Raw genomic sequence first — 14,830 nt, forward strand, 5'->3', positions numbered from 1 at the left:
CCGCTCTTCAGGCTGCCCTTGATGCGGCCAATACTGCAGCAAGATCTACTGCCACAACAGTTGTGATGCACCGAGGTTCATGGCTCTCATCCTCTTCCTTTCCTCGGGAGGTCCAAAACACTATTGAGGATCTCCCCTTCGATGGCAACAAACTCTTTGCCTCCACAATGAATGATGTACTTCATTCCATGAAGGAATCAAGGGCAATGCTCCCGTCTCTAGGAATCCAAACCCCTGCAACCAGAAGGAGACAATAAAGATAGCAGCCTTACCAACGTCCACACTACCCCACATACACCCAATGACATCATAGAGCACATGAGCAACAGCAGCAACACCAGAGACCCAGGTATCCACGCCACCATCCCAACTTGTCAGCAGCATCTCAACCCCCTCCAACTAATAAGCAAATTTGAAATCTTGGTCAAGGGTTTAGAAAACACTATTCCCACTTCAGCGCATACACTGGCTGCCCCTATTTTTGGACACCGCCTGCGCCCATTCTCCCATCAATGGCAGAACATTACCACCAACAAATGGGGCATAGAGGTCGTCACAATTGGCTATTCCATCCCTTTCCTATCCTTGCCTACCACCCACCTCCCTCTCACAAGCAGCTGCTCCTCCAAGAAGTACAACATCTCCTTCAATTGGGAGCAGTGGAAATCATGCCCAAACAACCCAGAGGAAAAGGTTTCTACTCCCATTACTTTTTAATAGAAAAGAAAACAAGGGGATGGTGACCGAGTCTCGGCCTCAGGCAGCTCAACAAATTCATCAAAAAGCAAAAGTTCAAAATGGTTACTCTCACCACCATAATCCCAGCACTGGAACAGGGCAACTGGTTTTCAGCCTTCGATCTACAGGATGCCTGTTTTCATGTGACTATACATCTGGCTCACAGATGTTTTCTTTGCTTTACCCGAGGTTCAACATATTTCCAATACAGGGTGCTGTCTTTCAGCCTATCCACCGCCCCCAGCTTTTTTTCCAAACTTCTATCAGTCATTTACCTCAGGAAACGGGGGGGTTATAATATTTCCTTACCTCGACGACTGCCTCCTCAAAGCTTCAACCCTCAACAACGCTCTTCGATCCACACAGCTGACCATCAAATGCTTCCTGTCCCTCGGCCTACAAATATACAGAAACAAATCCACCTTATCTCCTACCCAACAACTGGAGTTCATAGGAGCACACCTCGATTCCCAGAAGGGAATAGCATTTCTTCCGCTCGACCATTTCAACACCATAAAACTTCTGGTCTCAAAATTTTGCAACAGTCCTCAGGTCACTGCTCGGGACTGCTTACAACTTTTAGGTCGCATGGCCTTGTGTACTTTTGTGGTCAGGAACACGCGCCTATACATGAGGTGCTTCCAAGCTTGGCTGGCCCCGGTTTACAGACCAAACGTTCATGCTCTGAACAGGCCTCTGTCCATACCCTTCAGAGTCAAGGACTTCCTCCTATGGTGGACAGTTTCCTCCAATCTTTGCTCCAGAGTCCCTTTTCTCCAGGATGCTCCATCCATTGTAATGACTTCCAATGCATCCCTCACAGGATGGGGAGCACACATGTCCCATCATACAGCCCAGGGACTATGGTCTCCCACCAAAACCTCCCTACATATAAACATTCTAGAACTTCGGGCCATATGCAACACCTGCCGCCAATTCCTCCCATTCATTCAGAACCAACATGTTTGAATAATGACAGACAACATTGCCTGCATGTTTTACGTAAACAAACAGGGAGGGGCTCAATCTTACTTGCTCTGCACAGAAGCTATGAAGCTCTGGAATCAGTATCTCACGCATAACATCCAGATATCCATCTCCTATCTACCCGGGGCCCTGAATACCACTGCGGATGAACTAAGCGGACTGTTTTCTTGGACTCATGAATGGGAGATAAATGAGACGGTCCTATTCAACATATTCCACATTTGAGGCTACCCAACACTGGACCTCTTCGCGACTGTGAAGAACAAGAAATGTCCTGAATTTTGCTCCAGGGCGGGAATGGGCAAACATTCCGTAGGGGATGCGTTCATGATCTCATGGGACCAAGACTTACTGTTTGCATTTCCCCCCGATACCACGTCTCCACAGGGTTCTGACAAAGATATAGACAGATTGTGCCACGGTAATTCTGATTGCCCCATCGTGGCCAAGACAACCATGGTATCCGTTCCTCACCAGAATGTCAATTCGCTAACCGATTCCACGGCCCCTCACTCCAAACCTCTTATTACAGCAACATGGCTGATTTCTCCACCCCAACCTATCCATGCTATATCTCAAAGCTTGGTTCCTACGTGGTTCTCACAAAAGGAACTAGCATGTTCACAACAGGCTCAAAGAGTACTCTTACACAGCAGAACACAATCTACTCACACCACCTATCTCTGAAAGTGGAAGCGATTCACACAATAGTACTTGACCAAACAAACTCCTCCCACTTCCGCACCTCTTCCTCTAATCCTTGACTACCTCTTAGACCTTAACAATCTGGCCTCTCTTTCAGCTCTATCAAGGTCCACTTAGCTGCTATTACTACCTTTCACCGCAAGATCGACAATACCTATGTGTTTGTCTATCCAATCACCAAGCGTTTTCTCAAAGGGCTCCAATCCCTATACCCAGACATTAAACCCTCTACCCCACCGTGGGATCTCCATTTAGTATTAACATGCTTGACTCAACCTTTTGAGCCACTTGCCACATGCTCTCTCTTATACCTCTCCATGAAAACAGCATTTTTAGTGGCAATCACCTCTGCCAGACACGCAGGAGAAATAGCAGCTCTCAGGGCAGACCCACCATACACAATATTTTTTAAGGACAAAGTTATCCTCCGATTACACCCCAAATTTCTTCCAAAAGTGCATTTGTCCTTTCACATCAGTGAACACCTACCAACCTTTTTCCCAAAACCTCATGCAAACTCCTTCAAAGGTACCATGCATACATTGGATGTACACAGGGCTCTGTCCTTCTATTTGGATAGAACCAAACCTTTCAGGAACTCTTCCAGACTCTTTTTGTCTCCATTGTGGAATGATCCAAAGGGACAGCTATTTCTACCCAGAGACTTTCGAACTGGATCTTGAATTGTAACCGACTGTGCTATCAACCAAAGGATGCAACCCCTCCAACCTCCATCAGAACTTACTCCACTAGATCTGTGGCTACCTCTGTGGCTTTTCTACGCAAAGTTCTTCTGACTGACATTTGTAAAGTAGCCACTTGGACTTCTGAACATACCTTTGTTAAGCATTATGCCCTTACTCAAGGTCCTCTCACTGACCCACGATTGGGCAGAGCTGCATTATCTACCATATTCCTACCAGATCCGAAGTCCCTACCCCCTTGAGATACACTGCTTTTTAAGTCACCTGGAGTGGAGTACCCAAAGGGACATCTCTTAAAGAAAAAGAGGTGGTTACTCACCTGTGCAGTAACTGACGTTCTTCGAGATGAGTGTCCCTGGGGGTGCTCCACTACCCACCCTCCTCCCCTCTACTTCGGTGTTGGGGTAGCCTCCATTGTAGAGAAGGAACTGAGAAGACTGGTCGCGCACGCATACTATTGAGGCACGCTTGGCGCCTGGGGCAGGCTCTGCACATGTGCAACCGGTACGAGTACTGCTGTCAAAATCTCCGAGCGAAGGTGCAGGGGTGCAGCAACACATGGAGTGGAGCACCCATAGGGACACTCCTCTTGAAGAATGTCAGTTACTCCACAGGTGAGTAACCTCTTCTATAAGGAGCTGAATGCTATCCTCGGTGGTGACCCCACCTCCATCACTGATAGCCCTGTGGATACTTTGCAGGCAGCAGAAGGAGGGGGTAACCCACAGGCTGAAATTCTGGATGAAGAAGTCAAGCTAGAAGAGGATGTGGTGCTCCCAGTGGGGTCGCCTGATGGGGCAGGCAGCCAGTAACTTTTCTCCACCCCAGAAATGTTCTCTGGAGAGCAGGAAGCAGATGAGATGCCGGGTAAGTTGCTGTGGCTTGTGTAGGGAATCGAAAAGTGGGAGCTAGGTAGTGTTTTCTGTCACATTGCCCTGTGTAACTAATCTCCCTGGCCAAGCAGGGTGTCGATGGACATCGAGACCTGCAGGGAATCCTCCAGAGAGAGCTCTGGAAAGTTTCAAAGAGATACTTGTTAATCCTCTGCCGCAGATTCCAAGGGATTGCAGCCTTGTTAGTTCCCCCATTGTAGGAAACTGTACCATGCCATTTAGCAATCACTGGAGCTGGGACCAAAGCAGCACATAACTGAGCTGCATATAGACCAGGGTGAAAGCCGCAAGCATTCAGCATCTGTGCCTTGGTTTCTCTGGTCACCTGCGACAGTGAGATGTCAGCCAGCAGGTTGGCCGTCTGTGAAAAAGGGTGGGATAATTTTAGAATGAGTTCCCTGCAAAGCTGCCCTGCAAGCTGTGACCTTTTTGTCCATACCCAAAACCGTCTTCCCCTCCACTCCCGACATTCACCATGATTGGGGTGCTCGTGGAGCTGTGTGCCTGCCTAGAGTCTCAGAGAGAGTGATTTCTACTAGCAAAATGCCCTTTTTACTAAAATGTTTCAATCATTTGCTGGAATGTAACAATCCCTCTTCTGTTCAGCAAAGACCTTGAAGAACATGCCACGCACCCCCGTGGACAGGCTTCAGCAGATAAGAAAAAAACCCCGGCGCAGCAAAGAAGATATGTTCCGGGAGGTGCTGCAGGTGCGATGAGAGACAGACCAGGGATCGGAAGAGTGCTCGGAAGATGAAAGGCAGGGCAGAAAAGAAAGAGAGTGCTGCTTTTGCTAGGCAAGCGACCGAGCGGCTGATAAAAGCGATGGAGGATCAGACAGAGATGCTCAAGTCTTTGATGCCGCTGCAGACTGCGCAGATCTGTGGTCGACCTCCACTGCAGCACATGCAGATGCATAATTCTTTGCCAACCCCGCCCTCCTCTATGCCCACACATTCCTTTTCACTGCACAGCCCTCCTGAGTTTCCCCATCACTCCACCCCCTCTCACAGCTTGCACAATGATAGCTGGAGCTACATACAGTTGTGAGGTTTTACCCTTTTTAACAATAAATAAAGGCTAATGGTACAGTGTGTTTATTCTGTATTCTACAAAAGCATACAGCAATCAATTCACTCTTGGGAATAGGCTTCTAAAGCATTGTGTTGCATGGATATTGGACCACAAAATTGTACATGGATGCACCAGGGAAGCAACTCCAAAGCAGATGTGTTACTGCCCCTCATTGTCAAAGTGGTTCCTCAAAGCCTCTCTGATGTTAATAGCAGCCCTCTGGGCTCCTCTGACAGCCCTAGCATCTAGCTGTTTAAACTGTGCAGCCAAGCGCTCTGCCTCAGTGCTCTGTACCTGAGCAAAAATTTCACCCTTAGATTCACACAGATTATGCAAAGTGCAGCATGTGGCTATGACCATGGGAATGTTATCCTCGGTAAGTTCTAGCCTGCCATTGAGACACCTCCAGCGAGCTTTCAAACGGCCAAAGGTACATTTGACTACCATGCAGCACCTGCTCAGCCTGTTGTTAAAATGCCCCTTGCTACTGTCCAGGTGTCCTGTGTAAGGTTTCATGAGCCAGGGCTGTAAGGGGTAAGCCGGGTCTTCCAGGATTACTATGGGCATTTCCACCTCCCTCACTGTGAACTTGTGGTCTGGAAAGAAAGTCCCTGCCTGCAGCTTTTTGTACAGGCCACTGTTCCTGAAGATGTGTGTGTCATGCACCTTTCCAGACCAGCCTGCATTGATGTCCTTGAAATGCCCCTGGTGATCCACAAACACCTGCAACACCATGGAGAAGTATCCCTTCCTATTAATGTATTCACAGGCAAGGTGGTCTGGCGCTAAAATTGGAATGTGTGCACCATCAATTGCCCTGCCACAGTTAGGGAAACCCATCTCTGCAAAGCCATCAACTATTTCATGCATATTTTCCAGAGACATGGTCCTATGCAGAAGGATGCGATTTATAGCCCTGCACACTTGGATTAATACAGCCCCAACAGTGAACTTTTCTACTCGAAATTGATTTGTCACTGACCAGTAGCAGTCTGGATCCACCAGCTTCCACACAGCAATTGCAACGTTTCTCTACCAAAAGTACAGCTCTCAATCTGGTGTCCTTATGCCACAGGTCGGGGGACAGCTCAGCACATAGCTCCATGAAGGTTGCTTTACGCATCCTAAAGTTCTGTACCCACTGGTTGTCATCCCACACCTGCATGACAATGCAATCCCACCAATCAGTGCTTGTTTTCCTAGCCCAAAAGCGATGGTCTACCATATGCAGCTGCTCTGTAAATGCACAAAGCACGATAAGTTGCTGCCGTCCATATCACACTTGGGTGCCTGCAATTCATCCTCTGCTAACTCTGCGAGTAACTGTGCTGCCATGCACGATGTCCTCACGACAGCTAACAGTGCATAAGAGAGAAGTGTAGGATCCATCCTCTCTCACTGCAGATGCTGGCGCACCCTACAAAAGAATGACAGTTGGAAAAACAGTGCGAAAGGAAGCCTGAACCCTTTGGAGGGGTGGGACACAAAGTGGTGCATGATGGTACATTTTGCACATCCCAGGATGCGCCCCACACAGTTTCCGCATTCCCACAACACCTAGTGATGGATGGTGTTACCAGGCACTGTGGGATACATACCCACCGTCCATTGCTCTTGCTATTGACAAAGGTGCCCTGAATGTGGACACAATCTGTTTACAGAGGGAGAAAATATAGACATGCTTTTGCGACTTTGCTTTTGTCGATTTTTCCTTGTCAACATTAGTTTCATCGACAAAACTTGTCAGTGTAGATGAGCCTACAGAAAGTGTTTTTTTTTCCTGCAATTTTGGAACAGGCACGTTGAAGTTTACTTTCCAAGATCATTGACGCTAGCAAAATCAGATTGCATGAATGCACATATAAAGCAAATGTGAACAGGATGAAAATAGGAGTCAGACCAGCTAGTTTAGGAAGAAATAGCACTTGAACCACCTTTAATAATGACTGCATTGGTTGTCTTAAGTACATCAATTTTGTGCAGCTTCTACTCTCCTTAATACATGCTGAGACTGGGTTTTATTCTTAGCCCTGGTCTACACTACGACTTTAGGTCAAATTTAGCAGCGTTAAATCGATGTAAACCTACACCCGTCCACATGATGAAGCCCTTTATTTCGACTTAAAGGGCTCTTAAAATCGATTTCCTTACTCCACCCCTGACAAGTGGATTAGCGCTTAAATCGGCCTTGCCGGGTCGAATTTGGGGTACTGTGGACACAATTCGACAGTATTGGCCTCCGGGAGCTATCCCAGAGTGCTCCATTGTGACCACTCTGGACAACACTCTCAACTCAGATGCACTGGCCAGGTAGGCAGGAAAAGAACCGCGAACTTTTGAATCTCATTTCCTGTTTGGCCAGCATGGCAAGCTGCAGGTGACCATGCAGAGCTCATCAGCAGAGGTGACCATGATGGAGTCCCAGAATCGCAAAAGAGCTCCAGCATGGACTGAACGGGAGGTACGGGATCTGATCGCTGTATGGGGAGAGGAATCCGTGCTATCAAAACTCCATTCCAGTTTTCGAAATGCCAAAACCTTTGTCAAAATCTCCCAGGGCATGAAGGACAGAGGCCATAACAGGGACCCGAAGCAGTGCCGCATGAAACTTAGGGAGCTGAGGCAAGCCTACCAGAAAACCAGAGAGGCAAACGGCCGCTCCGGGTCAGAGCCCCAAACATGCCGCTTCTATGATGAGCTGCATGCCATTTTAGGGGGTTCAGCCACCACTATCCCAGCCGTGTTGTTTGACTCCTTCAATGGAGATGGAGGCAACACGGAAGCAGGTTTTGGGGACAAAGATGATGATGATGATTGATGATGAGGTTGTAGATAGCTCACAGCAAGGAAGCGGACAAACCGGTTTTCCCAACAGCCAGGAACTGTTTCTCACCCTGGACCTGGAGCCAGTACCCCCCGAACCCACCCAAGGCTGCCTCCTGGACCCGGCAGGTGGAGAAGGGACCTCCGGTGAGTGTACCTTTTAAAATACTATACATGGTTTAAAAGCAAGCATGTGAAAGGATTAATTTGCCGTGGCATTCGCGGCTCTCCTGGATGCACTCCCAAAGCCTTTGCAAAAGGTTTCTGGGGAGGGCAGCCTTATTGCGTCCTCCATGGTAGGACACTTTACCACTCCAGGCCAGTAACATGTACTCGGGAATCATTGTACAACAAAGCATTGCAGTGTGTTTGCTGGCGTTCAAACAACATCCGTTCTTTATCTCTCTGTGTTATCCTCAGGAGAGTGAGATATCATTCATGGTCACCTGGTTGAAATAGGGTGCTTTTCTTCAGGGGACACTCAGAGGTGCCTGTTCCTGCTGGGCTGTTTGCCTGTGGCTGAACAGAAATCTTCCCCGCTGTTAGCCACGGGGAGGGGGGAGGATTGAGGGGGTAGCCAAGCGGTGGGAGGAGGCAAAATGCGACATTGTAACAAAAGCACATGTGCTATGTATATAATGTTAACAGCAAGGTTTACCCTGAAAGAGTGTAGCCACTGTTTTATAAAATGTGTCTTTTTAAATACTGCTGTCCCTTTTTTTTTCTCCACCAGCTGCATGCGTTTCAATGATCACAGGATCTTCTCCTTCCCAGAGGCTAGTGAAGATTAGAAAGAAAAAAAAAACGCACTCGTGATGAAATGTTCTCTGAGCTCATGCTGTCCTCCCACACTGACAGAGCACAGACAAATGCGTGGAGGCAAATAATGTCAGAGTGCAGGAAAGCACAAAATGACCGGGAGGAGAGGTGGTGGACTAAAGAGAGTAAGTGGCGGGCTGAAGACAGGGCTGAAGCTCAAATGCAGTGGCAGCGTGATGAGAGGAGGCAGGATTCAATGCTGAGGCTGCTGGAGGATCAAACCAGTATGCTCCAGTGTATGGTTGAGTTGCAGCAAAGGCAGCTGGAGCACAGACTGCCACTACAGCCCCTGTGTAACCAACCGCCCTCCTCCCCAAGTTCCATAGCCTCCACACCCAGATGCCCAAGAACACGGTGGGGGGCCTCCGGCCAACCAGCCACTCCACCACAGAGGATTGCCCAAAAAACAGAAGGCTGGCATGCAATAAATTTTAAAGTTGTAAACTTTTAAAGTGCTGTGTGGCATTTTCCTTCCCTCCTCCACCACCCCTCCTGGGCTACCTTGGTAGTCATCCCCCTATTTGTGTGATGAATGAATAAAGAATGCATGAATGTGAAGCAACAATGACTTTATTGCCTCTGCAAGCGGTGATCGAAGGGAGGAGGGGAGGGTGGTTAGCTTACAGGGAAGTGGAGTGAACCAAGGGGCGGGGGGTTTCATCAAGGAGAAACAAACAGAACTTTCACACCGTAGCCTGGCCAGTCATGAAACTGGTTTTCAAAGCTTCTCTGATGCATACCGTGCCCTCCTGTGCTCTTCTAACCGCCCTGGTGTCTGGCTGTGCGTAACCAGCAGCCAGGCGATTTGCCTCAACCTCCCACCCCGCCATAAACGTCTCCCCCTTACTCTCACAGATATTGTGGAGCGCACAGCAAGCAGTAATAACGATTGGAATATTGGTTTCGCTGAGGTCTAAACGACTCAGTAAACTGCACCAGCGTGCTTTTAAACGCCCAAATGCACATTCTACCACCCTTCTGCCTTGCTCAGCCTGTCGTTGAACAGCTCCTGACTACTGTCCAGGCTGACTGTGTATGGCTTCATGAGCCATGGCATTAAGGGGTAGGCTGGGTCCCCAAGGATAACTATAGGCATTTCAACATCCTCAACAGTTATTTTCTGGTCTGGGAATAAAGTCCCTTCTTGCAGCTTTTGAAACAGACCAGAGTTCCTGAAGATGCGAGCGTCATGTACCTTTCCTGGCCATCCCACGTTGATGTTGGTGAAATGTCCCTTGTGATCCACCAGAGCTTGCAGCACTATTGAAAAGTACCCCTTGTGGTTTAGGTACTCGGCGGCTTGGTGCTCCGGTGCCAAGGTAGGGATATGGGTTCCGTCTATGGCCCCACCACAGGTAGGGAATCCCATTGCAGCAAAGCCATCCACTATGACCTGCACATTTCCCAGGGTCACTACCCTTGATATCAGCAGATCTTTGATTGCGTGGGCTACTTTCATCACAGCAGCCCCCACAGTAGATTTGCCCACTCCAAATTGATTCCCAACTGACCGGTAGCTGTCTGGCGTTGCAAGCTTCCACAGGGCTATCGCCACTCGCTTCTCAACTGTGAGGGCTGCTCTCATCTTGGTATTCATGCGCTTCAGGGCAGGGGAAAGCAAGTCACAAAGTTCCATGAAAGTGCCCTTACGCATGCGAAAGTTTCGCAGCCACTGGGAATCGTCCCAGACCTGCAACACTATGCGGTCCCACCAGTCTGTGCTTGTTTCCCGAGCCCAGAATCGGCGTTCCACAGCATGAACCTGCCCCATTAGCACCATGATGCATGCATTGGCAGGCCCATGCTTTCAGAGAAATCTGTGTCCATGTCCTGATCACTCACGTGACCGCGCTGACGTCGCCTCCTCGCCCGGTATCGCTCTGCCAGGTTCTGGTGCTGCATATACTGCTGGATAATGCGTGTGGTGTTTAATGTGCTCCTAATTGCCAAAGTGAGCTGAGCGGTCTACATGCTTGCCTTGGTAGGGCGTCCGCACAGAAAAAAGGCACGGAACGATTGTCTGCCGTTGCTCTGACGGAGGGAGGGGCGACTGACAACATGGCTTACAGGGTTGGCTTACAGGGAATTAAAATCAACAAAGGGGGTGGCTTTACATCAAGGAGTATTTCAGGCAGGACTTCACGGAGGGTTCCAATAAGAAATGGTGCACCTAAGTAATTGTTCTTATTGGAACAAGCAGGTTGGTCTGGCCTCTGATTGATACATGCCTAGATTTACCTCGCTGCACCTTCTCTGTGAGTGACTGCAGTGTGACCTAGAGGAATGAGTCCCCTAGACGGGGGAGGGGGGGAAGCAAATGAATACAAAACAAATCTGGTCTATTTCTTGTTTTGATCCACTCCATCTATCTTTTACATCTTTGGCTGCCAGCAGACGGTGCAGAAGGACTGGAAGCCATCCACATCTCATGGCTGCTCGGCAGAAGACGGTGCAGTAGGACTGCTAGCCATCCTCATCTCTTGCCTGCCTGGCAGAAGATGGTACAGTAGGACTGCTAGCAATCCGTATCGCCTACCTGCTCACCATAAGATGGTTCAATAGGACTGACTGCAGGACTAAAGACAATGACCTGGTCAAATCACTCCAAATTTAGTCCCTGCGCCCATGTGTGGCCAGGAGCACCTCGGACATGACGATGACGGCTACCAGTCGTACTGTACTGTCTGCTGCCACAAGGCAATGGGTTGATGCTGCTGTGTAGCAATGCAGTACCACGTCTGCCAGCACCCAGGAGACATACGGTGACGGTTACCTGAGCGGGCTCCATGCTTGCCATGGTATGGTGTCTGCACAGGTAACTCAGGAAAAAAGGCGTGAAATGATTGTCTGCCCTTGCTTTCACGGAGGGAGGGAGGGAACAGGGGCCTGACGATATTACCCAGAACCACCCACGACAATGTTTTAGCCCCATCAGGCATTGGGATCTCAACCCAGAATTCCAATGGGCAGCGGAGACTGCGGGAACTGTGGGATAGCTACCCACAGTGCAACACTCCGGAAGTCGACTCTAGCCTCGGTACTGTGGAAGCACTCCGCCGAGTTAATGCACTTAATGCACTTAGAACATTTTCTGTGGGGACACACACACTCGAATATATAAAACCGATTTCTACAAAACCGACTTCTATAAATTCAACCTAATTTCGTAGTGTAGACATACCCATAGAGTTGGTTCAGTTTTCCCTCTGAAAGAAAATCAGGGGAAGGTAGGGCTGGAAGCGCCTTCAAGAAGTCATTAAGTCTACTGCTCCATGCTGAGGCAGGACCAGCTAAATCTAGACCCTCTGTGACAACTGCGTTTTCTAATCTGTTTTTAAAAACCTCCAATGGTGAGGTTTCCACAGCCTCCCTTACCTACCCATACGGGTAGAAAAAGAAAAGGAGTACTAGTGGCACCTCAGAGACTAACAAATTTATTTGAGCATAAGCTTTTGTGAGCTACAGCTCACTTCATCAGATGAGCTTATGCTCAAATAAATTTGTTAGTCTCTAAGGTGCCCCAAGTACACCTTTTCTTTTTGCAAATACAGACTAACACAGCTGCTACTCTGATAGTGGTATAAAGTTTTTCTTAATAGCTAATCTATATCTCCCTTGCTGCAGCTTAAACCAGTTTTGTGTTTTCCTACCTTCAGTAAATATGGAGAAAATTGATCACCCTTCTCTTTATCACTCCCTTACCATATTTGAAGACTATTATTAGATCCTCCTTCGTCATCTCTTCTCAAGACTAAACAAACCCAGTTTTTTAACCTTTCTTTCTAATCCTTTTTCATAGTTGTGTGTTGCTAGACTCTAATTTGTCCACAGTTTCCTAAAGTGGGGGCTGAGACTTGGACCCAGTATTCCATCTGTGCCCTCACTCGTATCAAGTGGAGCAGGACAATTAGCTCTTCTGGCTCAGATACACCCCAGAATATTAGTTTTGGTTTTGTAGCTATATCACATATTATATTCAGTTTGTGATCTATCACCCCAAATTCCATTTCAGCAGTACCCCCATTTATGGAGATACACCTATCTCATAGAGCTGGAAGGGAGCTTGAAAGGTCAGAGTCCAGTCCCATCTTCACAGCAGGACTAAATACCATCCCAGATCCCTAAATGGCCCCCTCAAGGATTGAACTCACAACCCTGGGTTTAGCAGGCCAATGCTCAACCATTGAGTTAGCCTTCTCTCTAGCCAGTTATTCCCCAGTGTGTAGTTATGCATTTGATTTTTGTCTTCCTAGGTGAAGTACTGTGCCCTGGTCTTTATTTAATTTCATTTTGTTGGCTTCAGCCCAATTCTCTCATTTGTCATCATCATTCTGAAGACTAACCGTGTCCTCCGAGCTGCTAGCAATCCCCTCACAGCTTGGTGTCATCTGCAAATTTAGTAAGCATATGCGCTTGTCTACTTTGTTAATGAAAATGTTGAACCCCTCCTGGCAGGACCCCACGGCGGACACCGTCCCCGTTTGACAGCAGGCCCTTTAATACAAATTCTTCCTGTGGATTTCATGTGTTTAATAGTGCAGCGCCTCCCACGCTCAGCTGAGCCCGGGAGCTGGGTTTCCCCGCGCTGGGCGGATGCGTGGCGTGGCGAAGGGATTCCCTTCCCTGAGGCAGTCCGCTTTGCGGTGACGTGTTCGCAGAATTTCCCCCGCTGGGCAGAGCGTGAAAATCCCCCCACTTGCGAAGGGCTGGGGCGGGGGAGGGGGCGTCTCTCGCTTTCCTCCCCTGCCGGTACAGCGCGGAGCAGGCAGACTCCCCGCCCGCCGCACGGCGGCGGCCCTCGCGGACGCTGAGCCCCCGGATTCTGCTCGCCCCTACCCGCGGCCCCAGGCAGCAGCGGCTGCGCTCCCCGCCCCCTGGGAGGCTCCGCCCCTCCTGCGCTCGACCCGTTCCGCAGGCCCCCCATCTCCACCTCTGCATCCCCATGTTAAAGGGCTGCTGAGTCCGGCCCGCCACTTGTCTTCCGGTTAGCTCCTCCCCTCAGGTGCGGCCTCCACCAATCCGGGGCGGGTTGTTGTGTCCCACGTCGGTGGTGACGCGCCGCGCGTCCTGGGAGGGGGCTGCTCCGCACCGGAAGCGCGAGGCCCCCGCGGGGTGCTCGGCCGGTGTCATGAGTCCCTGAGGCCGGCGCGCGCCGGGTTGCCTCGCCATGGGGGTCCCGATCCCTTTAGTCCCTGCCAACGACAGCCTGAGCCTGACGGCCCGGCCTGGCCGCCTCGCCGTGTCCTCCTCGGGCGCCGGGCCCGGGGACGGCTACCGGGGCTGCGAGAACGGGGCCCTCATGGACAGCTTCGGCATCTTCCTGCAGGGGCTCCTGGGCGTCGTGGCCTTCAGCACCCTCATGCGTGAGTGACCCCTCCCCCTTCCGGGCCTGGCTCCGCGACCTCTTCCTCCTCAGGGCTGGCCTCCCTGGCAGAACCCCCGTCCCCGCCTTGGGAACGAGCCCTCCCCGCTCCGGGGCCGGTGTAACGGCAAAAACGGCAGCCGTCCATTTGTCCTACCCGTAGCCGTTACCGCCATGTAAGTCACAACACTGGCCTCCCTGGCACACCCACCCGCCTCGTGGCAGCGACCCTTCCCCCTTCCGGGAACCTCCTGCCCTCCCCCATGTGTGATTTCGAGGACCCAGCTGTCCTGACCCCGTTCTCACACCCCATGTGTGTGAGAGTGACTTTTGGGACCCAGGCCTGGTTCCTCTCCCCTTCCCTCCTTGTTCTGTCTCCTTCTCTCCCCCATCCCAGAGCCTGGTCTGGTCTGGTGTATCACCTTTTTCATGAGTGAGACTGTCTCCAGGAACACTCGTGGCACCAGGGTCTAGCCTGGGTTCCCCCTCCATCCCTCAGGCATGGCTTACACACCCATTACTCTCTTATGTGAGTGAGAGCCCTTCCCCACAAACACCAGGGATGCCCCTGCCCTGGCTCTTCTCCCATCTAGTGTCCCCTGGCATAAATGTCTCTCCACAATTGGGGTCTGGGTTGGGTTTCCTATCCTTTCCCCTTCAAACAACCACTTTCTCCTTGTCCTCATCCATCAGCCTCATGCATCAAAAATGCATGTATTTCCTTA

At 50.1% G+C, this 14,830-nt stretch overlaps 1 protein-coding gene and 1 long non-coding RNA gene across 2 annotated transcripts in view; one reads left to right on the forward strand and one right to left on the reverse strand.

The window, feature by feature from the left end:
- Positions 1 to 13,915, reverse strand: LOC141990709 (uncharacterized). The gene is made up of 3 exons (XR_012640241.1): positions 13,674 to 13,915; positions 1,048 to 1,134; positions 1 to 234 (listed from the first exon to the last, which is right to left on the reverse strand). It is a non-coding gene; the product is annotated as an uncharacterized LOC141990709 (long non-coding RNA).
- The window catches only part of LOC141990708 (musculoskeletal embryonic nuclear protein 1-like), a 116,307-nt gene continuing 115,312 nt past the window's right edge, over positions 13,836 to 14,830 (forward strand). The window contains exon 1 of the mRNA XM_074958238.1: positions 13,836 to 14,106. Coding sequence (XP_074814339.1) covers positions 13,911 to 14,106 — 196 coding nt within the window. The 5' untranslated portion in view covers positions 13,836 to 13,910. The remainder of the gene's footprint in view (positions 14,107 to 14,830) is intronic.

This window comes from Natator depressus, chromosome 7 (genome assembly GCF_965152275.1).
Source record: "Natator depressus isolate rNatDep1 chromosome 7, rNatDep2.hap1, whole genome shotgun sequence".
Taxonomy (NCBI): domain Eukaryota; kingdom Metazoa; phylum Chordata; order Testudines; family Cheloniidae; genus Natator; species Natator depressus.